Genomic DNA, 26,949 nt, shown 5'->3' on the forward strand with positions numbered 1-26,949 from the left:
TCTCACCACTCCAATGCCACCACAGTGACCCAACAACTATCCTCTCTTGCCCAGACACCTGCAACAGTCTCCTAACTGGTCTCCCTGCTTCCACTCTGCTCTCTTCTATAGACTTTTCATACAGCATTCAGAGTAGACTTATAGGCATCATCTCAACTAGCTGACTTGGAGTCTCTCAGTTACCTTTATACAGTTACCTAGCTGTGCTTTAGATGCCAGACTAAATATACCAACAGAACACTTAGCTTATAGCTAGTATCCTACCTCTGGTATTATACAAAAACAAATGTACTTTAAGTTAAAAATAATGAACATCCTTTTGTTTGAGCTGCAGGTAGTTGATATTGCTGCTTTAGTGGATAAGTCTACCCACAGAGCCTAGAGGGGAAGAAATAAGTCAAACACAGAGACCAGGATGCAAACGCCACTCAGGAGCAGCCACATAGGACAGAAGCCCCTCCAGAGAAGCCAGCAAAGGGCACAAGTCTATGTTAAGGTTTTGAGAAAATACCCGGGTAGGATATCAGTGTAGCCCCATTAAGTGACTTTCTCTTTCACCTTAACGTTGATCACTACCTGATTTTACTTGCTTATTACTTGTCTCCTCCTTTTGAAATATAAGCTTAAACTATAAACTTAATATAAGTATAATTTACTTAAATGTTCTACAGATGAGATCAGTGGCCTCTATCTCCAGTGCCAAAAGAGTGCTTGGCACATAGTAGATGTTCAGTCAGTATTTACAGAATGACTCAAGACACAAAGCTAGCTTCACAAACAGTGCTTTGTTTGAGTTTTTATGAATAAACAAACCTGAAGACATCTCCTTTGTAGCTAAGTTCCCCCCTTTATTTAAAGGGGGTGAAGATGTGGGGAGTGCAACTTTAATCTGTGTTTACTGAAGGTGGAAGCACCAAGATTTAACCTAAATAGGAATTCAGTATTCTTATGACATTACCCAGAGAATAACATGGTTACTGTTCCAGCTTTGTCAATTACCACTCCAAGTCACAGTTTCTTCAACTGTGATGTAGGAACAATTATGCTACCTATTTATAGGGTTATCGGGAGGATTAAATGAGACAGCAACTCTAACGCATCAATAAATGCAGGTATTTGGTTGTTATCATAATATTTGTATTAGTGGTATACAACTAATCATAAATCACTACATCTTAAATCCACTTAAAGTTTATGTTGAGTCATGGTGACTCACAATCTAACACAGCGCTTCAATTTGCTCCCCATAATTCACTTAAGAAACCCAGTGTGGCAACGACATCTTTCATGATTTTAATTTTCTACCATTCAGAAGTTCCACCCTACGGACAACAGGGAGTAAGAGGATTTCAGGGCCCAAGCCAATTTATTACTCGTGTAAACTGAACTTTACAATCTTGCTGTGAATTGCTGAGGGGCAGAGACGATGTCTTACTGAATGCTATAACCCCAGAGCCCAGCAGAGCACCTGGCACATGACAGTCAATGTTGATTAAATAATAAGTGAGTGACGAGCGTTTCAGGTCATCAGTCGCCTAGAGAGGGCATAAGCTGTGAGAATCGAGCGGCCCCACGCGCACCCGGCTGCAAGCGCTCCTCAACAGCGGGTAGGATACCTTCCGGCACTCTCCGCGCCCAAACCTCAGCGCCGGACGCGCCCTCTGGCGGCGGCGGCGCCCGGGGGTTAGGCCGCGAACGTCGGGAAGGAAGCGCGCGGGGCGGCGCAGGGCGGAGCCTCGCCGTGGCTTGATGGAGCGTGAGGGCGCTACGACCCGCGAGGGCGGCATGCCCGGCTTTCTACAGACTCTTCAGGGCGAGAGCCGAGTCGAGGCGGCGCGGGCGCGGGTGCAGGAGCAGGACTTGCAGCAGTGGGGCCTGACAGGTCAGTGGCCACGGGGGAACTTCCGGCTACGCCGCGCGACTCTTCGGGACTCTCCTCTCCCGGCCCGGGACCCGGCGCCAGGAACGGTCCGGCGGTGCCGCGGGTGGACCGTCTTGTGGGTTTTTAACCTGCGGACAACAGGGCCTTCCCTTCTCGCCCCTGCGGTGGGGCTGGGAGGAGAGGAACCCCGCCTGGGGCCAGGTAGCCCTTACCCCGCCTGCGCAGCGCGCAGGGCCCGCGGACGCGGGAAGAATGTGTTTCCCGGCAGGGAAGCGAGGCCCGCCCGCGGCCCCCGCCACCCGGCACGCTGGCCCTGTGGAGGGGGAACTTGGTGAGGCCCCTGTTCGGAAGGTAGGACCGTCCTCTCTGAAGAAGCGGAGGGCGTCCTGGCGCCCCAAAGGTGTGGGTTTAAAATTTCTGTTCCGGTGGGTTTGGAGGCCTGGCTTGGGGGGTTTAACTAGTTGCTTGTGTAAAACTATCAGAACTCTGATCCAAGCTTCACTTTTCTTCTTCGTTTACCGTGCGCGCGCATTTCTTTGATAATACTCCACTGGTCAATTCTCCCTCAACGCTATAATTTGAAGTATGCAGCTAAGCAAAGTTCATAAACTCATTACTGCATGTAGCTATTTTATTTATAGTAGCCTTTCCCTAGAAACTTCGAAGCGCGAAAACTTGCATCCCCCTGAGGTCTGCAGGAAGGGGGGCAGACCGCATCTCTGGATGGAGGTCATAGGATGGAGAGACCCAGTCCTATTTCCCGGCCTGCTCTTGACTCACCACCTAACCTCTCCCATACTCGTTTTATTTATAAAATGGGGAACGCAGTGCTGTGCCTTAACTGTCTTACTCTTGGATCAATAATAATGATATATTATTTATTGAGTGCTACTGAGAGTCACATGCTGCAAGATGTTAGGTGCAGAGATGAGGATACAAATGTGGGCCCTGCTCTCCTGGAGTTTCTAGATTGGAGTCTGTGAGTGATTTCAAAAATATAAACAAGTATCTATTGAACTCATACTGTGTGCCAAATACGAAGGACGGGTGAGGTTTTGTTATGAATGAAACAAAAGGGGCAGTTCTATGTCCAACTTAGAAGAGGGATGGGAAGAGATAAATAGATAGGATACAGACATGGAAGAGAAAGAACTCTCCCTTCTTGAGGCTCTGAATCTATGAAAATGGTATCTCTGTGTCTGTAAGGAGTATGGATCCAATTTAAATATGAATTTACAGACTGATGCTTTTAAGTTTGGTGTAAAGTTTATATGTTTATAGAGCCAAAGTTTGTTTTTGTTTTTGTTTTGCGGTACGCGGGCCTCTCACTGTTGAGACCTCTCCCGTTGCGGAGCACAGGCTCCGGACGCGCAGGCTCAGTGGCCATGGCTCACGGGCCCAGCCGCTCCGCGGCATGTGGGATTCTCCCGGACCGGGGCACGAACCCGTGTCCCCTGCATCGGCAGGCGGACTCTCAATCACTGCGCCACCAGGGAAGCCCAGAGCCAAAGTTTATACATGATTATTTGTGTTTGCCTATTTCCTTGCATGTGTTTTTGGGTATGATACTATGTGTGAGAGAAGGCTTGTTCTAATGTGCACATTGATACTGGACTGTCAGTAATACACTTGGAGAAATATACACATGGACCAGTGCTGTTACTATAGTGAAATTGAGGAGATAGATAAGAGGTTGCAAGTTTCCCTGGATGAATTAGAGTGAGTGAATGAAGAAGTAAATAGACAAATGTGGAAGCTTGGTGGTGGGCATGGATAAGTGGATAGTGGGGGGAAAGAAAAAATTAGAAGATAGGTATACTCAGAGGAATAACCATTTAATCTTATAACTTGAAATTCCTATTTCTATTTGCCAGAATAAATTAATATTCTTAGAAACTATTCTTTGTGAGTTGGTTAAACATGGTTAATGATTTTTTTTCCCTCTGATTGACAGAAGTAGTACATGTTCTCTGTAAATCATTTAGGGTAATATTTTATGCATAAAGAAAAAACAGTAATATACATAATCCTATTACTGTTAATATCTTATTATCTATCCTGCCAGTCCTTGGTCTGTGCATGCATATGTGTGTATGTAATTTCTTTTTTTCTTTCTTTTCCAGGGTGGAGCAGGGACTGAGGGAGAAGTGCAAAAATGGGGTTTCATGTACATACTTTTTGGAAACCATAATTTTTTTCCTTATTATCATTTAGTCTTCTTCAATATCATATTTATTAGGTACAGACTATTTCAGTGTATGGATGTGCTGTAATTTAGCCAGCCACTCTATTTAGGTATTTAGGTTCTTTTTTTGCTCTTTTAAATAATACTAAAAAATATCTTGGAACCAAATATTTATTATTGCTATGAATTTTTTTTTAATTGGGGTATAGTAGTTTTCCAACGTTGTGTTAGTTTCTACTGTACAGCAAAGTGGAGTTCCCTGTGCTATATAGTAGGTTCTCATTAGTTATCTATTTTATACATATTAGTGTGTATATGTTAATCCCAACCTCCCAATTCATCCAACCCCCCCCTTTCCCTCCTTGGTGTCCGTACGTTTGTTCCCTACATCTGTGTCTCTATTTCTGCCTTGCAGACCGGTTCATCTGTACCATCTTTCTAGATTCCACAAATATGCATTAATGTACGATATTTGTTTTTCTCTTTCTTACTTCACTCTGTATGACAGTGTCTAGGTCCATCCACATCTCTACAAATGAACCAATTTCGTTCCCTTTTATGACTAAATAATACTCCATTGTGTATATGTACCACATCTTCTTTATCCATTCGTCTGTCGATGGACATTTAGGTTGCTTCCATGACTTGTAAATAGTGCTGCAATTAACACTGGGGTGCTTGTGTCTTTTTTTTTTTTTTTTTTTTTTTTTTTTTGCAGTACGCGGGCCTCTCACCATTGTGGCCTCTCCCATTGCGGAGCACAGGCTCCGGACGCACAGGCTCAGCGGCCATGGCTCGTGGGACCAGCCGCTCTGCGGCATGTGGGATCTTCCCTGACCGGGGCACGAACCCGTGTCCCCTGCATCAGCAGGCGGACTCCCAACCACTGCGCCACCAGGGAAGCCCCATGTGTCTTTTTGAATTATCGTTTTCTCAGGGTATATGCCCAGTAATGGGATTGCTGGGTCATGTGATAATTCTATTGTTAGTTTTTTAAGGAACCTCCATACTGTTCTCCATAGTGACTGTATCAATTTACATTCCCACCAACAGTGGAAGAGGGTTCCCTTTTCTCCACACCCTCTCCAACATTTATTATTTGTAGATTTTCTGATGACGGCCATTCTAACCGGTGTAAGGTGATGCCTCATTGTAGTTTTGATTTGCCTTTCTCTAATAATTAGTGATGTTGAGCATGTTTTCATGTACCTCTTGGCCATCTGTATGTCTTCTTTGCAGAAATGTCTATTCAGGTCTTCGGCTCATTTTTTCATTGGGTTATTTGTTTTTTTGATATTGAGCTGCATGAGCTGCTTGTATATTTTGGAGATTAATACTTTGTTGATTCATTTGCAAATGTTCTCTCCCATTCTGAGGGTTATCATTTTTTTTTATGGTTTCCTTTGCTATACAAAAGCTTTTAAGTTTCATTAGGTGCCATTTGTTTATTTTTGTTTTTATTTGCATTACTATAGTAGGTGGGTCAAAAAAGATCTTGCTGTGATCCATGTCCAAGAGTGTTCTTCCTATGTTTTCCTTTAGGAGTTTTGTAGTGTCCGGTCTTACATTTAGGTCTTTAATCCATTTGGAGTTTATTTTATTTTATTTATTCATTCATTGATTAATTAATTCATTCATTTGTGTCTATGCTCGCTCTCCGTTGCTGCGTGCGGGTTTTCTGCAGTTGCAGTGAGCAGGGGCTACACCTCGTTGCAATGCGCAGGCTTCTCATTGCGGTGGCTTCTCTTGTTGCAGAGCACAGGCTCTAGGCGCACAGGCTTCAGTTGTTGTGGCATGTGGACTCAGTAGTTGTGGCTTGCAGGCTTTAGAGCGCAGGCTCAGTAGTTGTGGTGCACATGCTTAGCTGCTCTGTGGCATGTGGGATTTTCCTGGACCAGGGCTTGGAACCTATGTCTGCTGTATTGGCAGGCGGATTCTTGACCACTGTGCCACCAGGGAAGTCCCGCACCAAGTCTTAGTTGTGGCAGGTGGGCTCCTTAGTTGTGGCATGCATGTGGGATCTAGTGCCCTGACCAGGGATTGAACCTGGGCCCACTGCAGTGTGAGCGCGGGGGCTTATCCACTGTGCCACCAGGGAAGTCCCTCAAATTTATTTCTTCCCCAACCCCGAAGCATGCCTTACTGCCTCCTAGAGGTTAGAAAGAAAAAGACTGCATTTCCGAGACGTGCCTGGAGTTGTGTTGTGCATATGACTTGACTTCCACCTAGCAGATGACTGTGGAAGATTTGGAAGAGGAAAGTGAGGGAGAAAGGCTGCAGTCCCTGAGGGATTTAAATTTTCTACATTTCTTTTGGCCGTAACTCTTAACCTCAGTGGGGTTGGGTAGGGTACTGAGCATCCACTTTGCTGGCATGGTTTGCAGCTGAGGCAGTAGGGTCCTGGAGCTGACAGTTGGGGTAATGGCCTCCTGGTTTTTCCCCTCTAGGTAACTTATGTCATTTTCCTCTGGCTGCTTTCAAGACATTTTCTTTGTCTTTAGGAAGTTAATTATGATGTGTCTTGGAGTATATTTCTTTGGATTTATTCTTTTATTATGCTTGAAGTTCATTCACCTTGAATCTGTAGGTCTTTTGCCAAATGTGGGAAGTTTTCACCCATTTTTGTGAGTACTCTTTTTTAGCCCTGTCCTGTTTCTTATCTCTTTCTAGGATGTCAATGAATGAATGTAGTTCTTTTGTTAGAGACTTGCAGTTCCCTGAAGCTCTGTTCATTTGTTTTCAGTCCGTTTTCTCTCCATTGTTCAGGTTGAGTAATTTCTATGGTTCTGTCTTACAGTCCACTGATTCTTTCTTCTCTCCATTCTGCTATCAAGTACATTCTCTGAGCTTTTCACTTTGGTTATTGTATTTTTAAATATCTTCTTTTTCTTTGCTGAGACTTTCTTTACTGAGGCTTTCTATTTTTTCAGTTGTTTTAAGCATGTTCATGGTTGCTTGTTGAAGCATTTTTATCATTGCTGCTTTAAAATAAGTGTAACATCTGTGTCATCTGGATGTTGGCATCTGTGGATTATCGTTTTTCATTCAGTTTGAAACCTTCCTGGTTCTTGGTATAATGCATGATCTTTTTTATTGAAACCTGGAAATTTTTGTCTTATGTTTTGAGACTCAGGATCTTATTTAAACCTTCTGTTCAGTTGTCTGTTTCATGCTGCTCTGGCAGGGGAAGGGGGGTTGCTGCTTTGTTACTACCAGGTGGAAATAGAAGTTAGGCTCCCCCTCTGAGCTTCTCTTGATACCTGGTGATAGGGAGGGGGTTCCTCCTTACTTCTGGGTGAGAATGAGAGTACCGGCTCCCAACTTGGTTCCCACTGACACTGGTAGGGGTGGTCTCATTACCTCTAGGCAGTGATAAAAATCCTGAGTCTCCACTGGACCTCCTTTGACACCATTTCTAGGGGTAGTTGGGGAGGGGGCTCATAAGATCTAGTAGGGGTAGAAGTCCAGGCTCACTATGTGGTCTCCATTGACCTGCATGGGAGGGAGAAATGGAGTGGAGATGGCCTCATTATTGGTGAGTGGGGATGAAAATCCTGGCTCCCTACCTAGCCCTCTCTGGTACCTTCCTGCTGGAGATGTTGGGGAACTTCATTACAGCCTCTTGAGGGTGGAGGTGTAGTTTCCCATTTGGCCTTTGCTGATGTGGGTGGGCCACGTTTTTTTCCGTATGGTGTTTGGCTTAACTGGAGTGGTTATTGTCTAAAAGTTTACATTTTCTGTCTCTCTAGGCTGTCCCTTTCCTTTGGCTAGTGGGAGTAGGCTTTTGTGGGCTTTTTTTGTTTTTCTTTCTATGTCCATTGGCATTTCTGGGTGGCCAATTTCTTCACCTCTAAGTCTGGATATATGAGGCAAAAAGAAACCCAGGGAACTCATCACTGTGTTGTTTACTGGGTTCCGAGGTTACTAACCAGTATGCCTTCTTCACCCCACCTTTTCAGAGTCATCTTATTATGTTCATTTTCTTTGTAATATTCAGGATTTTTAGTTATATTAGCAAGAGGAATGGGGAAAAGAACATCTCCATCTTCCCAATAGCAGAAGTCTCCAGATTTCACATTTTAATTTTCTTTGATTTTCTGAATTTTCTAGCGTACAATATGTGGATAATACCTAGTACATGGGATCATTATCAGCATTAAATGGGGTAACTTATGTACAGTGTTTACTGCTCTCCGTGGTACTTAGTAAGTGCTTAATAAAAATAATTTGTTAATCTTTTCAATGTTCTACAATTATATATTGTTTAGTTTCTTTTTAAATGTCATGAGATCAAACCAGAGTTTTACTTTTGTTAATAGTTTTTCTATAAAGTATGTTTGGGGTCTTCCGTCTCCCAAAGATATGGCTGTTCTCTGAAATTGGATTTTATTTTCAAGAGAGAGAGAGGAAAGAGAAACGGCAGAAGCTCTATGTGGATTTCAGACATTTTCTGTTGTCCCTGTGCACTGTTAAAACACCTTCTATGTAAGGTTGTTTCCATTCTTAACAGCACTTCTTCTTTTTTTTTTTTTTTTTTTACAACTTTATTGGAGTATAATTGCTTCACAATGGTGTGTTAGTTTCTGCTTTATAACAAAGTGAATCAGTTATACATATACATCTGTTCCCATATCCCTTCCCTCTTGCGTCTCCCTCCCTCCCACCCTCCATATCCCATCCCTCCAGGCGGTCACAAAGCACCGATCTGATCTCCCTGTGCTATGCGGCTGCTTCCCACTAGCTATCTACCTTACGTTTGGTAGTGTATATATGTCCATGCCTCTCTCTCGCTTTGTCACAGCTTACGCTTCCCCCTCCCCATATCCTCAAGTCCATTCTCAAGTAGGTCTGTGTCTTTATTCCTGTTTTACCCCTAGGTTCTTCATGACATTTTTTTTTCTTAAATTCCATATATATGTGTTAGCATACGGTATTTGTCTTTCTCTTTCTGACTTACTTCACTCTGTATGACAGACTCTAGGTCTATCCACCTCATTACAAACAGCTCAGTTTCGTTTGTATATATGTGCCACATCTTCTTTATCCATTCCTCCGATGATGGGCACTTAGGTTGTTTACAACTCCTGGCTATTGTAAATAGAGCTGCAATGAACATTTTGGTACATGACTCTTTTTGAATTATGGTTTTCTCAGGGTATATGCCCAGTAATGGGATTGCTGGGTCATATGGTAGTTCTATTTGTAGTTTTTTAAGGAACCTCCATACTGTTCTCCGTAGTGGCTGTACCAATTCACATTCCCACCAGCAGTGCAAGAGTGTTCCCTTTTCTCCACACCCTCTCCAGCATTTATTGCTTCTAGATTTTTTGATGATGGCCATTCTGACTGGTGTGAGATGATATCTCATTGTAGTTTTGATTTGCATTTCTCTAATGATTAATGATGTTGAGCATTCTTTCACGTGTTTGTTGGCAGTCCGTATATCTTCTTTGGAGAAATGTCTATTTAGGTCTTCTGCCCATTTTTGGATTCGGTTGTTTGTTTTTTTGTTATTGAGCTGCATGAGCTGCTTATAAATTTTGGAGATTAATCCTCTGTCAGTTGCTTCATTTGCAAATATTTTCTCCCATTCTGAGGGTTGTGTTTTGGTCTGGTTTATGGTTTCCTTTGCTGTGCAAAAGCTTTCAAGTTTCATTAGGTCCCATTTGTTTATTTTTGTTTTTATTTCCATTTCTCTAGGAGGTGGGTCCAAAAGGATCTTGCTGTGATTTATGTCATAGAGTGTTCTGCCTATGTTTTCCTCTAAGAGTTTGATAGTGTCTGGCCTTACATTTAGGTCTTTAATCCATTTTGAGCTTATTTTTGTGTATGGTGTTAGGGAGTGATCTAATCTCATACTTTTACATGTCCCTGTCCAGTTTTCCCAGCACCACTTAATGAAGAGGCTGTCCTTTCTCCACTGTACATTCCTGCCTCCTTTATCAAAGATAAGGTGACCATATGTGTGTGGGTTTATCTCTGGGCTTTCTATACTGTTCCATTGATCTATCTTTCTGTTTTTGTGCCAGTACCGTACTGTCTTGATTACTGTAGCTTTGTAATATAGTCTGAAGTCAGGGAGCCTGATTCCTCCAGCTCCGTTTTTCGTTCTCAAGATTGCTTTGGCTATTCGGGGTCTTTTGTGTTTCCATACAAATTGTGACATTTTTTGTTCTAGTTCTGTGAAAAATGCCAGTGGTCGTTTGATAGGTATTGCATTGAATCTGTAGATTGCTTTGGGTAGTAGAGTCATTTTCACAATGTTGATTCTTCCAATCCAAAAACATGGTACATCTCTCCATCTATTTGTATCATCTTTAATTTCTTTCATCAGTGTCTTATAATTTTCTGCATACAGGTCTTTTGTCTCCTTAGGTAGGTTTATTCCTAGATATTTTATTCTTTTTGTTGCACTGGTAAATGGGAGTGTTTTCTTGATTTCACTTTCAGATTTTTCATCATTAGTGTATAGGAATGCCAGAGATTTCTGTGCATTAATTTTGTATCCTGCTACTTTACCAAATTCATTGATTAGCTCTAGTAGATTTCTGGTAGCATCTTTAGGATTCTCTATGTATAGTATCATGTCATCTGCAAACAGTGACAGCATTACTTCTTCTTTTCCAGTTTGGATTCCTTTTATTTCCTTTTCTTCCCTGATTGCTGTGGCTAAAACTTCCAAAACTCTGTTGAATAGGAGTGGTGAGAGTGGGCAGCCTTGTCTTGTTTCTGATTTTAGTGGAAATGGTTTCAGTTTTTCACCATTGAGGACAATGTTGGCTGTGGGTTTGTCATATATGGCCTTTATTATGTTGAGGAAAGTTCCCTCTATGCCTACTTTCTGCAGGGTTTTTATTATAAATGGGTATTGAATTTTGTCGAAAGCTTTCTCTGCATCTATTGAGATGATCATATGGTTTTTTTCCTTCAGTTTGTTAATATGGTGTATCACATTGATTGATTTGTGTATATTGAAGAATCCTTGCATTCCTGGAATAAACCCCACTTGATCATGGTGTATGATCCTTTCAATGTGCTGTTGGATTCTGTTTGCTAGTATTTTGTTGAGGATTTTTACATCTATGTTCATCAGTGATATTGGCCTGTAGTTTTTTTTCTTTGTGACATCCTTGTCTGGTTTTGGTATCAAGGTGATGGTGGCCTCGTAGAATGAGTTTGGGAGTGTTCCTCCCTCTGCTATATTTTGGAAGAGTTTGAGAAGGATAGGTGTTAGCTCTTCTCTAAAATGTTTGATAGAATTCGCCTGTGAAGCCATCTGGTCCTGGGCTTTTGTTTGTTGGAAGATTTTTAATCACAGTTTCAATTTCAGTGCTTGTGATTGGTCTGTTCATATTTTCTATTTCTTCCTGATTCAGTCTTGGCAGGTTGTGCATTTCTAAGAATTTCTCCATTTCTTCCAGGTTGTCCATTTTATTGGCATTGAGTTGCTTGTAGAAATCTCTCATGATCTTTTGTATTTCTGCAGTGCCAGTTGTTACTCCTTTTACATTTCTAATTCTATTGATTTGAGTGTTCTCCCTTTTTTTCTTGATGAGTCTGGCTAATGGATTATCAATTTTGTTTATCTTCTCAAAGATCCAGCTTTTAGTTTTATTGATCTTTGCTATTGTTTCCTTCATTTCTTTTTCATTTATTTCTGATCTGATTTTTATGATTTCTTTCCTTCTGCTAACTTTGGGGTTTTTTTTGTTCTTCTTTCTCTAATTGCTTTAGGTGCAAGGTCAGGTTGTTTATTAGAGAAGTTTCCTGCTTCTTAAGGTGGGATTGTATTGCTATAAACTTCCCTCTTAGAACCGCTTTTGCTGCATCCCATAGGTTTTGGGTTGTCGTGTCTCCATTGTCATTTGTTTCTAGGTATTTTTTTATTTTCTCTTTGATTTCTTCAGTGATCACTTCGTTATTAAGTAGTGTATTGTTTAGCCTCCATGTGTTTGTATTTTTTACAGATCTTTTCCTGTAATTGATATCTAGTCTCATAGCGTTGTGGTCGGAAAAGATACTTGACACAACTTCAATTTTCTTAAATTTACCAAGGCTTGATTTGTGACCCAAGATATGATCTATCCTGGAGAATGTTCCATGAGCACTTGAGAAAAATGTGTGTTCTGTTGTTTTTGGATGGAATGTCCTATAAATATCAATTAAGTCCATCTTGTTTAATGTATCATTTAAAGCTTGTGTTTCCTTATTTATTTTCATTTTGGATGATCTGTCCATTGGTGAAAGTGCGGTGTTAAAGTCCCCTACTGTGAATGTGTTACTGTCGATTTCTCCTTTTATGGCTGTTAGTATTTGCCTTATGTATTGAGGTGCTCCTATGTTGGGTGCATAAATATTTACAATTGTTATATTTTCTTCTTGGAATGATCCCTTGATCATTATGTAGTGTCCTTCTTTGTCTCTTGTATGTCTTTATTTAATTTTTTTTTTTTTTTCTTTTTTTTTGGTGAGTCAGTTAAAATGTCCTCTGTATCCTTCCTAGAGTTATTCCTCCCGAGCTACACACACCTTAAATTCCTTTTGGGTTCCATTGCGTAGATACAAGCCCATGAAAATTTGAACATAGGGTACTTCACTCCATTTTAAATATCCTAACTCATATTGTGGCCAAACCTGATTACCTAACCTACTAAGTTTTTTCCTTTTAATTCCTGTTGTCCATATCTTTCCTAATCCTGGAGCAAATGGCCCAGAGGGGTATTGGTTGGGACTGATGCAGCCTGACCCATTTCAGACAAGCCTGAGGTAATGTCTCTAACTCCTGAGCTATCCAAAATTCCACTCTTAAGTCAAAATCCACCGTGCAATTTAGTCAAGATTTGCACTTACAATTTTAGATGCTATCCCTTCCGAGGTAGTCTCCCAACCAGGTGTTAGTGCCCAAAAATTCACAAAGAAATGGCACAGAAGACGTCCCCAATTGTGTTGATGATGGGTGGGAGTTGGTCTAGCTATAAGTTGGGAATAAAGGGTAAGCACTTGTAAGGGTCAGAGGGAGGGGAGTAAAAGCAATAAAAAGTCCACCTTGGTGGTCACACAGGTCTTCTGGGTTTAATAGAAGAAAGAAAGAAATAGAGCAGGAATGAACAAGAATACAAGAAGAAGAAGAAGAACCTCAGAGTCAAGGAGAAGAGTATAGAGATGAACAATCCTGTCTTGGACCTGCTGTTGGATGTGCATAAGTATACGGGGTTGACCCACCAGTCAAAAATGAGCAGATGTTGGCAGAGCATCTTCCCCTGTATGCCTGGCTCGTGGCATCCTACTGGCCTCTTTAGGACCAAGACTTAACTCTCAACATTTTCTTACCTTACCACTGTCCCTTGGTGGTCGCCAGCTGAAACCGTGCACTTCAGATTGGGACTTGAACTCACATGCTGGGACTTGAACCCAGCCTAAGCCCTGACTGGGACTTGAACCCACACGGCCGGGACTCAAACCTGGCCAAAACCCTGACTGAGACTCGAACCCATGCAGCCAGGACTCAAACTCAGCCAAAACCCTGATTGGGACTCAAACCCATGCAGCTGGGACTTGAAACCGGCCAAAACCCACAGTCTTCCAACTGAGATCACAAACCTGGTTTCAGGACTTAACGAAGGACTTAACGATGTTTTATCGCAGAAAGAATTCAGTGAGAGACAAAGTGGTAGGTAAGAAGTGGATTTATTTAGAGAGAAACACACTCCACAGACAGAGTGTGGGCCATCTCAAAAGGTGAGAAAGGCCTCTTGTAATAGTCTTTATTTTAAAGTCTATTTTGTCTGATATGAGAATTGCTACTCCAGCTTTCTTTTGGTTTCCATTGGCATGGAATATCTTTTTCCATCCCCTTACTTTCAGTCTGTATGTGTCTCTAGGTCTGAAGTGGGTCTCTTGTAGACAGCATATATATGGGTCTTGTTTTTGTATCTTGTTTTTGTATCCAGCCAATCTGTGTCTTTTGGTGGGAGCATTGAGTCCATTTACATTTAAGGTAATTATTGATATGTATGTTCCTATTCCCATATTCTTAATTGTTTTGGGTTCGTTATTGTAGGTCTTTTCCTTCTCTTGTGTTTCTTGCCTAGAGAAGTTCCTTTAGCATTTGTTGTAAAGCTGTTTTGGTGGTGCTGAACTCTCTCAGCTTTTGCTTGTCTGTAAAGGTTTTAATTTCTCCATCAAATCTGAATGAGATCCTGCTGGGTAGCGTAATCTTGGTTGCAGGTTTTTCTCCTTCATCACTTTAAATATGTCCTGCCAGTCCCTTCTGGCTTGCAGAGTTTCTGCTGAAAGATCAGCTGTTAAACTTATGGGGATTCCCTTGTGTGTTATTTGTTGTTTTTCCCTTGCTGCTTTTAATATGTTTTCTTTGTATTTAATTTTTGACAGTTTGATTAATATGTGTCTTGGCGTATTTCTCCTTGGATTTATTCTGTATGGGACTCTCTGTGCCTCCTGGACTTGATTAACTATTTCCTTTCCAATATTAGGGAAGTTTTCAACTATAATCTTTTCAAATATTTTCTCAGTCCCTTTCTTTTTCTCTTCTTCTTCTGGAACCCGTATAATTCAAATGTTGGTGCGTTTAATGTTGTCCCAGAGGTCTCTGAGACTGTCCTCAGTTCTTTTCATTCTCTTTTCTTTATTCTGCTCTGCAGTAGTTATTTCCACTATTTTACCTTCCACCTCACTTATCCGTTCTTCTGCCTCAGTTATTCTGCTGTTGATCCCATCTAGAGTATTTTTAATTTCATTTATTGTGTTGTTCATCGTTGCTTGTTTCATGTTTAGTTCTTCTAGGTCCTTGTTAAATGTTTCCTGCATTTTCTCTATTCTATTTCCAAGATTTTGGATCATCTTTACTATCATTATTCTGAATTCTTTTTCAGGTAGATTGTCTATTTCCTCTTTATTTGTTAGGTGGTGGGTTTTTATCTTGCTCCTTGCTCTGCTGTGTGTTTTTCTGTCTTCTCATTTTGCTTATCTCACTGTGCTTGGGGTCTCCTTTTTGCAGGCTGCAGGTTCGTGGTTCCCGTTGTTTTTGGTGTCTGTCCCCAGTGGCTAAGGTTGGTTCAGTGGGTTGTGTAGGCTTCCGGGTGGAGGGGACTAGTGCCTGTGTGCTGGTGGATGAGGCTGGATCTTGTCTTTCTGGTGGGCAGGTCCACGTTTGTTGGTGTGTTTTGGGGTGTCTGTAGCCTTATGATTTTAGGCAGCCTCTCTGCTAATGGGTGGGGTTGTGTTCCTGTCTTGCTAGTTGTTTAGCATAGGGTGTCCAGCACTGTAGCTTGCTGGTCGTTGAGTGAAGCTGGGTGTTGGTGTTGAGATGGAGATCACTGGGAGATTTTCGCCGTTTGATATTATGTGGAGCTGGGAGGTCTCTTGTGGACCAGTGTCCTGAAGTTGGCTCTCCCACCTCAGAGGCACAGCACTGACTCCTGGCTGCAGCACTAAGAGCCTTTCATCCACACGGCTCAGAATAAAAAGGAGAAAAAGTAGAAAGAAAGAATTAGTAGAAGTAGAAAGAAAGAAAGAAAGGAGGGAGGAAGGAGGGAAGGGAGGCGGGAAGGTAGGAAAAAAGAAAGAAGATAAAGTAAAATAAAATAAAGTATAATAACGTTATTAAAATAAAAATAATTATTAAGAAAAAAAAAAAGGACGGATAGAACCCTGGGACAAATGGTGAAAGCAAAGCTATACAGACAAAATCTCACACAGAAGCATCACATACACACTCACAAAAAGTGGAAAAGGGGAAAAAATCATAAATCCTGCTCTCAAAGTCCACCTCCTCAATTTGGGATGATTTGTTGTCTAAAGGAGGGAAGGATGGAAAGAAAGAAAGAAAGAAAGGAAGAAGATAAAGTAAAATAAAATAAAGTAAGATAAAATAAAAAATAATTATTAAGAAAAAAATTTAAAAAAAACAACGGACGGATAGAACCCTAGGACAAATGGTGGAAGCAAAGCTGTACAGACAAAATCTCACACAGAAGCATACACATACACACTCACAAAAAGCGGAAAAGGGGAAAAAATCATAAATCTTGCTCTCAAAGTCCGCCTTCTCAATTTGGGATGATTCGTTGTCTATTCATGTATTCCACAGATGCAGGGTACATCAAGTTGATTGCGGAGCTTTAATCTGCTGCTTCTGAGGCTGCTGGGAGAGATTTCCCTTTCTCTTCTTCATTCTCACAGCTCCCGGGTCTCAGCTTTGGATTTGGCCCTGCCTCTGCGTGTAGGTCGCTGGAGGGCGTCTGTTTTTCGCTCAGACAGGGTGGGGATAAAGGAGCAGCCGCTTCCAGGACTCTGGCTCACTCAGGCCGGGAGGAGGGTGGGGTACGGAGTGCGGGCCAAGCATGTGGAGGCAGAGGCCGGCGTGATGTTGCACCAGCCGGAGGCGCGCTGTGCACTCTCCCGGGGAAGCTGTGCCTGGATTCCGGGACCCCGGCAGTGGCGGGCTGCACAGGCTCCCCGGAAGGGGGTTGTGGACAGTGACCTGCGCTCGCACACAGGCCTCTTGGCGGCGGTAGCAGCAGCCCCAGTGTCCCACGCCCGTCTCTGGGGTCCGCGCTTTTAGCCGCGGCTCGTGCCCGTCTCTGGAGCTCCTTTAAGCAGTAGTCTTAATCCCCTCTCCTCGTGCACCAGGAAACAAAGAGGGAAGGAAAAGTCTGTTGCCTCTTCGGCAGGTCCAGACTTTTTCCCGGACTCCCTCACGGCTAGCCGTGGCACACTAACCCCCTGCAGGCTGTGTTCACACCGCCAACCCCAGTGCTCTCCCTGCGCTTGGACCGAAGCCCGAGCCTCAGCTCCCAGCCCCACCCACCCCAGCGGGTGAGCAGATAAGCCTCTCGGGCTGGTGAGTGCTGGTCAGCACCAATCCTCTGTGCGGGAATCTCTCCACCTTGCCCTCTGCACCCCTGTTGCTGTGCTCTCCTTCGCGACCCCGAAGCTTTCCCCCTCCGCCACCCGCAGTCTCTGCCCTCGAAGGGGCTTCCTAGTGTGTGGAAACCTTTCCTCCTTCACAGCTCCCTCCCACTGGTGCAGGTCCCATCCCTATCCTTTTGTCTCTGTTTATTTTTTCTTTTGCCCTACCCAGGTACGTGGGGAGTTTCTTGCCTTTTGGGGGGTCTGAGGTCTTCTGCCAGCGTTCAGTGGGTGTTCTGTAGGAGTTGTTCCACGTGTAGATGTATTTCTGGTGTATCTGTGGGGAGGAAGGTGATCTCTGTGTCTTACTCTTCCGCCATCTTCCCCGGAAGAGCCCAGCACTGCTTCTTGATTGAAGCATGATTTAATCTAGTCCTGTTTTGATTTTTTTCCTTTAGCACCTGAGGGCAAATTTACATCATTGCAATTAAGCAAGCAGACACATGTACAGTCCATGTGTTGTTCGCTGTTATATCGCATCAGTAAAGCCTCATTTCCTAGAATGGACACTGGCCTGAGACTCAGACAGTCTAGAGGCCAAATCCCAGGCTGACTTACTCAACTGTCAAGTGGATCCTGTAACACTGACAGGCTGTTTTAGAGCTTTGATTATAGTGGTGATTAAGTCTGCTCAAAAAGTAGTTTGGAAGTCAGCAAATATTTGCATATCTGTAACTTCTTAGCAAAGGATATGGCCAGTAAGGTTTGGGGTATGGGAATTTAGGCTGTGTTCTTTAGTCAAAGTCTTAAGCATAGCCTGTGTGTATGCTTAAATGTCTGCTCTTTGGACTTGCTGCTTTTTTTATTTCTAGGGATCCATCTACGCCCTTACCAGCTGGAGGGAGTCAACTGGCTAGCCCAACGCTTCCATTGTCAGAATGGCTGCATACTGGGAGATGAGATGGGCTTGGGTAAGACCTGCCAGGTATGTTACTGTGGAGTAAGTACTGTTCACCTCTACTGAAGTACCTCCTCACGGCTCATTACTATCTTTAGCTGCCAGCTGTTAGTATGTATTTTTATACTAAGAGGTAAAATGCCTAAACCTCTGTTAAGATATCATGACCTTGGACTTGACTTTTCTCATCATGGGGATGGTTTTTTTTGTTTGTTTGTTTTGTTTTGTTTTGTTTTGTTTTGTTTTGTTTTTTGTGGTACGCGGGCCTCTCAATGCTGTGGCCCCTCCCGCCACAGAGCACAGGCTCCAGATGCGCAAGTCCAGCGGCCACGGCCCACAGGCCCAGCCGCTCCACGGCATGTGGGATCTTCCTGGACCGGAGCACGAACCTGCGCCCCCTGCATCGGCAGGCGGACTCCCAACCACTGCGCCACCAGGGAAGCCCATGGGGATGGTTTGGAACTGTGTCACTACCTATATTTTATCTATCCCTTGACATATAGAATTACAATTAATGGGCAGGGTTTTTCTCTATATAAAGCAAATATACCTGTCTTAGGAATCAAATTGACTCTGCCCTCCTTAGTAATATATATATATATATATATATATATATATATATATATGTATATATATATATATTTTTTTTTTTGCGGTACGCGGGCCTCTCAGTGTTGTGGCCTCTCCCGTTGTGGAGCACAGGCTCCGGATGCGCAGGCTCAGCGGCCATGGCTCACGGGCCCAGCCGCTCCGCGGCATGTGGGATCTTCCCGGACTGGGGCACGAACCTGTGTCCCCTGCATCAGCAGGCGGACTCTCAACCACTGCACCACCAGGGAAGCCCCTTAGTAATATTTTATCTAGTTAAGATAACGATCATTTCTCATATTAGTCTCTCTTCATCAGTGAGTGGTGGGGCTAATTCCCATTTCTCTGCCATGCTACAGAAGTACAGAGGAAATACTCTGTGTTTTCCAAAATGCCTTGGCCACCTAATTGTAGGATATAGTCTAGACACCTGGAGAGTTAGATGTGGCTTCCTTGGGCATTGATTAGCAGGTTGCATGTTGAGATTGATGCTTCCAGTAGGATGATCACCAATACAGCTCATGTTGACAGATGTCAGTGGTAGGCTTGGATTGATGAAAAGTCCAGACACAGATACTCCTTGGGTTCATCACACAAGGTTTATTCATCTATAAAGTACCAAAGAAAGTCAGTGCAGTCAGGATACACAGCAGAGGCAACTTGAGCAGAAACCATGGAACTGTAGGTTTGTTGATTCCAAAAAGGTTTCATCAGTGAACCCACAGAGTGAGTAAAGTTCTCATTCATCCTTTTAGAAGCTTAACCTGCCCCCTCTAACCTCACATCCATAAACATCCAGATGGAGCAGTTCTGCTCAGAGTCTAGGCTGGCCATATGTTGGAGATGCCTTAATCGAATCCAGGTGTACCTCATCAATCTTGGGGTTATTCAGGATACAGTATGACCTCCGAGCATGGTAGCCCCAGGTACCTCATTTATTACCCTCAGGTGTCTCAGGCAATAATTCTGGTTCTAGTATATTCCTGAACTGAGAGCTATGGAACAAAGGTGAGTTTCCCAGTGTTTCTGGGAGGGAGGCTAACGGACTCTTGTACTCAGGTACAGAGCCCTCTTTGCAGTCTCCTGTGCCATGGACATTGGAATCGCCCAGACTTCATTCAGAGCCAGCAAATTCCACTTGTCCTTTGCCTTTCCCAGGGTGTTCATATAGCTCTACTTTAAGTGCCCTAAAAATCACACCTCCAAGTTCATCTTATTAAAATTTTGTTTAGAATTTTTGCATATGTGTAATTTTGCATTGAGTAATGTCTTTGTATGGTTTTGGTATTGGGGTAAATCTGGCTTCATAAAGTGAGTTGAGAAGTATCCCTTCCTTTTCAGATTTATGTAAGAGTTTGTATAGAGTTGTTACTGTTTCTTCTTTCTTAAATGTTGGGAAGAATCCGCTAGTGAATCCAAATTTGTAAATAGCTGGTTTAAGGTAATAAAAGATAAATTTTCTCTAAATAGCGTCTTCAGCAAAAACTAAACAGAATGATTTTAATTCAGTAAATACTTACTGAGTGGTTGTCTGGGCACAATCTGGGCTGGGAAGCCATGGGTAGTTAAAAAAGAAAAATATTTCCATTATGAAATTAATGTATTATCAGTTAAAACCCATAACGATAGCACTCTAGCCATAATCATGAATAGCAATATGTGTTTTACATGGTTGAAATTATAGTGCACGTATAGTTTGCATTTTATTAATCTAATAGTCATTGTTATTTTCCATTTTATATTCTTTATATTTTATATTCTTCTCTGTGATTATTTTCTATTGGCTGCATAATGGTCCATCAAGAGAATTGATCATAATTTACTTGAATGTTCTACAAATGAGGAATGGAGAGTTCCCCTCTTTTGTGATATTTAAATTAACCTCTATGTGAACAGCTTTGGGCTTGTATAGCTTTTTTAGGATTTTGGATTATATCCTTAGGATAGATTTTTCTAAGAAACAGTTCAGCCATTGGGGATGGTGGGCCCTCAAACTTTTTGTTTTATAAAAGAGTGCTATTTTCTCTATATATCACAGCAACCTTTTAAAGAAAAATTTAAAAGGTCAAAAGTGTGTATAGCCATATCCTAAAATAGGCTATTGGGCTTTACAAAGATTTTTAGTTTAGACCCTGACCTGAGTTTATGAGGCTATATTATTGTTTGTTTTCCTCGCTGGTATGTGTGCCCCAGGAGAACTAGGAGTTTTGTTTGTTTTGTTCACTATTAATTATATACCAGAGCTCAGAATAGTGCCTAGTAAATAGAAGGTGCACCATCAATGCACATGGAGGGAGGAAGGAAAACATCATCTCTTAGGAGATCTTGGACAACAGCAAGAGGCCACCACATGGTTGGGCCTCTTTGCAGTCAAGTCTTGATACTTCTTACCTTATGTTTTTAGAGCATTCCTGACCTTGTGCATCATTTGCATTGTTTTCACTGATTTCTGTTGTCTTTCCTGATGTTTTCCTTCGTATAAAAGGTTCAGTTACATAAATTTTGAGTACCATTGCTTGTTGACTATTGATGTAATTGAGTACCATAAATTTCTTTGGCAGTCATATTGAGGCTTACCTGATTTCACTCTAGGAATGGGTGACTCTCCTAATGTGTGGAGGATTGTGTATTATTTTTGTTTTTTGTAAAGCAAGTCTTCTACAACAATTTGTGTTTGTGTTTTATTATTTTTGATGCAATTGTAAGTGTTCTCTAAAAGGTTGTGGGAACTTTATCATTGTTTCTCATGTGGAAATATGGTCCAAAATGCCTTCCTTTTCTGTGTTCCAGACTATTGCTCTCTTCGTTTACTTGGCAGGAAGATTAAATGATGAAGGACCGTTTCTGATTCTTTGTCCCTTGTCTGTTTTGAGCAACTGGAAAGAAGAGATGGAGAGGTACAAGAGTAGATGTGGCTGAAATTTTATCTTTCACATTAAGGTTTTGTTTTCTAGGTGCTATGTGAAATATGATAAAACAACATATTGTCCTAAGCAGTCAGTTTATTTCTTCCAGAAAACTCTGACATGAGGCAGTGTAGGTAGAGACTGAGGATCTGATGGGGGAGGGTCCAATGGATATTATTGTTACCTTTTGTCAATTTGAAGGTCAGTACTCATTTTTAGTAAATTTTGCTGAACTAAGGAAGAAACCATCTTTTTCATAGTGATATAGTGACACTTCATAGGAAGTAACAAATGTGGAAAAACAGTTTTCTTTTTACAGTTAACACAAGGCCCTTTTAGATGTTTATCTGACACATCTCCCTCTTCACACAGGGACTTACCCTTAGGTTTACCCATTACTGTAGGTAAGATTTCAGGGTCCCAGGACTCATTCTGACTGCAGGGCATCCTGGGGTCTGCACATCTGCAATCCTTCCATGAAAAGTAATTTTCCAGACGTGCACCCCTTTTGCATGGCTCTGTGTTTGTGTTCATCTACCTCTTTTCTTGGATTCAGATTTGCTCCAGGTCTTTCCTGTGTAACATATTCAGGTGACAAGGAGGAGAGAGCCCACCTACAGCAAGACCTAAGGCAGGAGTCACGTTTTCATGTGCTGCTAACTACCTATGAGGTATCTGTTTTTCTACAGCCAGAACTCTTAACCTGGGACCTTAGAAGTTGTAGAATCTACTGGAATTATATTTAATTTTTTTTTGAGGGTTCATACTGTTCTGAGAAGAAGGTCTACTTTTATTAGATTCTTACAGAGAGGATGTGAGCAAAGGAAGCGAAAGACCATTGTGCTCCAAGTTAGTTAGCTATCTCTCCCTCTCTGTCCTGGTGGATCAAGGGGGAAGGCTTCCCAGGTAGGTACTACTTGAGCTGCCTCCTGGCCAATGAGTAGAAGGAGGCAGGCAGGCAGGGGAAAGGGTTTTTAGGGCTGAGGCATCATCTCTTGTTACTGGAGGGTGGGAAAGGAGGACACTTAGTTCCAGACACTGAGTTCCAGTCCCTGTTTAAGTCCTTGTTCTTCAAGCTAAGACTGTCCAGGTCACTGTAAGCAAGACCTTCCACTCATTCATGCCTCCCTTTGTTTGTCTGTAAGATGGTGCTACTTAGAAGTTATGCTCAGAATTTCTTACGTAGTGAATGAATAAGACTTAGCTAAATCCTGTAGTTCAGGAGAGTTAATAAAAAGCTAGCTTATTAATATCAGAGTTATATCAATATCAGCCTTTGTAATGTGTCTTCCTTAATTTTTCAGATTTGCTTGAAAGATGCATCATTTCTAAAGTCGTGAGTATGTTGCACTACTTCAAAAATTGTCTTAAATATATCGTGGAAGTCATGTCTTTACTTCACATTTTAGCACTTCGTGTTTTTTCCTGATGTGTCATCCATGAGTCTTATCTGGTGTGCGGCGTGGCAGGAGTCTTACAGTCTAACCCCCTACTCATTAGGTGTAAATCTTTGGGTTCATTACTTAACGTCTGTGAACCTCAGCTTCTTCATCTGTAAAATGGGGATAATGAAATTTTTACCTTGGATGTTTGTTGTGAGGATTAAATAAGATAAGGTATAGTGGTGGGTGGTTAATAGATACTAGATTCTTTACATCACAACTTGCACAAATACCTTTCAGGACTGCAGTGTGGAGATTTTACTACAACACAGCAGATGAATTATTTGAGCCTTTTCCTGGAAGTATCCTAAAAGAGCAGTGCGTGCTATAAAATTAGCTTTTTAGAAAGGGATTTTTAAGTATACTTCTTTCCAGTGAATTGGCTTTCAGGCCTCTCCTCAGCTCGTGAAGTACAGGAAATGTAGATGTAACTCTTAGTACTACCTAGCAATAGGGATGAGGTGTTGCAGTATGTGGATAAGACAACAGTCACCATGTAAATCAAACAAGAGCTAGTTTTAGGTGAATAAGAAGTTATGTTGACAGAGTTTCGTTCTCCATAGCATGTGTAGTTATGACATGGTTAGGTGGGGTTTGCGTCTTTAATATTTGGAAACTTTTCAAAGTGCTTTATCAATATTTTGAATGTGATTTCCTATCCAGGTTCTTCTGAGTTGGATTTTTATTTTCATCTTATTTTGAAACACTAAAGGGTCAGTCATAGATTTCATGACTTCCATCTAGTGTTTTGTTTCACTTAAGTTTCATTTAAGTAAGCATATTACCTTACTTTTCTTAGGAAAAGGGTATGCATTCCGTCTCACTTCTTTTTTATTATTAATATCCAACTTAATATTTATTGAAGATCTGTCCCCTGGAAAGACACTGTTCTGGGAGTTATCAGCAATACCAGGAAAGTAAACCATAGAGTGATGCTAAGAGGACATAAACTCCAGTAGAGGGGTAAGAAGGGTAGAGATATCCATAATACAAGGCAATATATCGGAAGTCTCAAAAGACAAGAAGATTGGGAGATAGATGTTATTGGGTACTTTACATAAATTATCCTATTTAATCTTCATGAAAACCCTAAGGTGGGTATTATCATCTGTTTTATAGATGAGAAAGGTAAGAGATTAGGTGACCCATCCCAGGGCACATTGCTAGTCAATGGCAGAGCAGACATCCAAACCCACCACTCAGTGCTGGGGAGCTTCTTTATAAGAGAGCTTTACAAAGTATCTAGGTGCACTGGAGTTTCACATTTTCAGCAGAAGTACAGTCTTTCTATATTAGATCATCTGCCTTCAATCCATTCCAGGTGAATTTAAGAACCTAAATAATAAAGAGACATCTATAATGTTTACTTAGTATGAACTCTGAGAACACGGATTTATTCTTTTTTTTTAATAAATCTTTATTGGAGTGTATTTGTTTCACAGTACTGTGTTAGTTTCTGTTGTACACCAAAATGAATCAGCCATATGCATACACATGTCCCCGTATCCCCTCCCTCTTGAGCCTCCCTCCCACCCTCTCTATCCCACCCTTCTAGGTCATCGCAAAGCACCAGGCTGATCTCCCTGTGCTATGCAGCTGCTTCCCACTAGCTAACTATTTTACATTCGGTAGTGTATATTATGTCAATGCTACTCTCACTTCACCCCAGCTTCCCCCTCCCACCCCATGTCCTCAAGTCCATTCTCTATGTCTGCCTCTTTATTCCTGCAACTAGGTTCATGTATTTGGCAAGGTTTTACTTTGTATTACTATACTGCACACTCTGAGAACAGCCAGGGAGTGTAATGTAATCTTTGCTCTAAAGAGGCTTATCATAGAGAGCTGAGACTGTGCATGTAACAATGTGAAAAATCGGAACATTTTTTGACAGCAGACTTACAAAATCTTTGGATCAAGGGGACTAGAAGTTACTTTGTCCTACTTTCTGTTCAGTGCTGGAATTCCCTCTGCCTCATCCTCTCCAGGGAACATCCCTTGGCGTGTCCTTTGATGAGTGACTTGACCTCCTTCTTTCACTGAGCCCAGATCCACCTCCCTGAAGTCTGTTTCATTGAATACACTTTTTATTGGATGCTTGCGGTGTGTAAAAACCTGAATATCTAGTTCTTAGTACCTTAATAATACCATAATAATCTTAATAGATTAATACCTAATTTATTTTGAATGGTAATTCAAACAGGAGCCAGGCACTGTATTACAGCTGCTTTCACACCTTGTCTCATGACCAGTGTCCAACATCAGTTGCACTCTTATTCTTTGTTATCCTTCAGTGCAGCCCCTGGTCCTGCTACCCAGCAGGAATGATCCCAATTTCTGCTGGATTTTTACCTGTTTTTTGGATTTTCTTTGTGGCCTCAGAGGAAGAAGGCTTCCTCCTCATAAGGCCAACCGCTGCTCAATATCTTCCTCTAATATTTGAGGGATTTTTATTTCCATACCTACTGTCTTCCCAATATTCTGCTTTACTTGTATATATATTTAGTTTTTTAAGTATAAAAATAATGTAATGACAGTACAGAATGTTTACAAATGAAAAAAAAGTTAAAACCTTATAACTTCCACTTTATTATCTTTTGCATGGTTTTCACATTTGTGAAAAAGATATATAATACCTTTTTTAGTTATATAGGCCTTTATATTATAACATAATCATATTTATCATTTAAAATGCTGTATTTTGTCACCCATTATTGGACCTATTATTATTATTTTCAATTTTTTGCTGTTTTAAATAATGGAGCTTGGAACATATTCATACATACATATATTTCCATAGTTTGAAATTTTTTGGTGGGAAAAACAGCTTCCCAGGAGTATATGCAGAGGATGTGCTTTTATGACTACAACCTCTTGTGAGTTTGTGGTCGTAACTATTATGCTGCAGAAGTGCTCTGGCACAGCTACCAGTGACTGCCACGTTAACAGAGCCAATGATGTATCCTACTGTCTGTAATATTTGATCCTGTTCACCACGTCCCCATCTTAAAATCATACTTTTTTAGCTACTGTGACACCACTGTCTCTTGGCTTTTCTTCTGGGTCTGAATCTCAGTTCTGCCTCATACTAGCTTTATGACCTTGACCAAGTCATCTACCTTTCTGAGCTTTAGTCTCTGTGTTGGTAAAATGGGCACAATAATGTTTGCTCACTTTATATTTTTGGTTTAAATAACATACCTCAAGCCCCAAGCTGAGTGTATGGCACATAGTAGGTGGTCATAAGCGTTTTCTTTTGCTTTATGTCTCCGACTCCTTTCTTTCTGCCTTCAATACATAGATCTTTCCCATAAATTTCCTTAATTTTACTACCTTATCCAAATTGTCTTATGTACATGATTAGCTCTCAGATAAGAAGGCAATTTGGGTGTGTTTCTAATAGAATGGACTTGCTATTAGTCTTCCCAGCAAGAGTCATGGTTTTATAGTAAGACTTTTGGTTGTGAGATATATGTTTGAGTTACATAAAACTGAAAGCTTGGATTTTTCCCTCACAGCTTCCCTTGGAGCGTTCTTGTTGTGGATGAAGCTCACAGGTTGAAAAACCAAAGCTCCTTGCTGCATAAGACACTTTCAGAGGTAAACTCCCAGGATACTCTTAGCTTTTATATAACTCCCTTTTAAAAAATATTAGTTTAGGGGGCTTCCCTGGTGGCGCAGTGGTTGAGAGTCCGCCTGCCGATGCAGGGGACACGGGTTCGTGCCCCGGTCTGGGAGGATCCCACATGCCGCGGAGCGGCTGGGCCCATGAGCCGTGGTCGCTGAGCCTGCGCGTCCGGAGCCTGTGCTCTGCAACGGGAGAGGCCACAACAGTGAGAGGCCTGCGTACCGCAAAAAAAAAAAAAATTTGTTTAGTTCTGTATAGAGCCAATTCAGTTGAAATATTTTTTTCAGTGAGATTTCTGCAGGGCTCAGTGAACATTTATGGTGACAGAAGTAGTACTTAATATGGCTTAACTTCTTCCTCTTGTCTTTTACACAGGAGGTGTTTACTAAAATCTGGTTATCAAATGAGTAAGACTCTACCCCAGGAAAATACATTGTATTTTTGGAAATGTTTCAACTGTCTTTTTGATCTTCTTCAAAGAGACAAAATAATC

The 26,949-nt window shown here is 41.7% G+C and overlaps 1 protein-coding gene across 5 annotated transcripts in view; it reads left to right on the plus strand.

The window, feature by feature from the left end:
• Window positions 1-1,749: 1,749 nt before the first annotated feature.
• The window catches only part of CHD1L (chromodomain helicase DNA binding protein 1 like), a gene marked incomplete at its 5' end in the record, with an annotated part of 61,119 nt that continues 35,919 nt past the window's right edge, over window positions 1,750-26,949 (plus strand). For 2 of the 5 annotated variants that reach the window (XM_079697786.1, XM_079697787.1), the window contains one exon: window positions 1,750-1,882. In XM_079697786.1, the coding sequence (XP_079553912.1) occupies window positions 1,750-1,882 (133 nt within the window). Of the gene's footprint in view, window positions 1,883-17,809; window positions 17,938-21,273; window positions 21,381-21,945; window positions 22,061-22,693; window positions 22,726-26,346; window positions 26,429-26,949 lie in introns of those variants that run through there. The other 3 variants (XM_079697783.1, XM_079697784.1, XM_079697785.1) reach the window with 3 other exon arrangements.

The sequence above is a fragment of the Hyperoodon ampullatus genome (assembly GCF_949752795.1).
Source record: "Hyperoodon ampullatus genome assembly, chromosome: 2".
Classification (NCBI taxonomy): Eukaryota; Metazoa; Chordata; class Mammalia; order Artiodactyla; family Ziphiidae; genus Hyperoodon; species Hyperoodon ampullatus.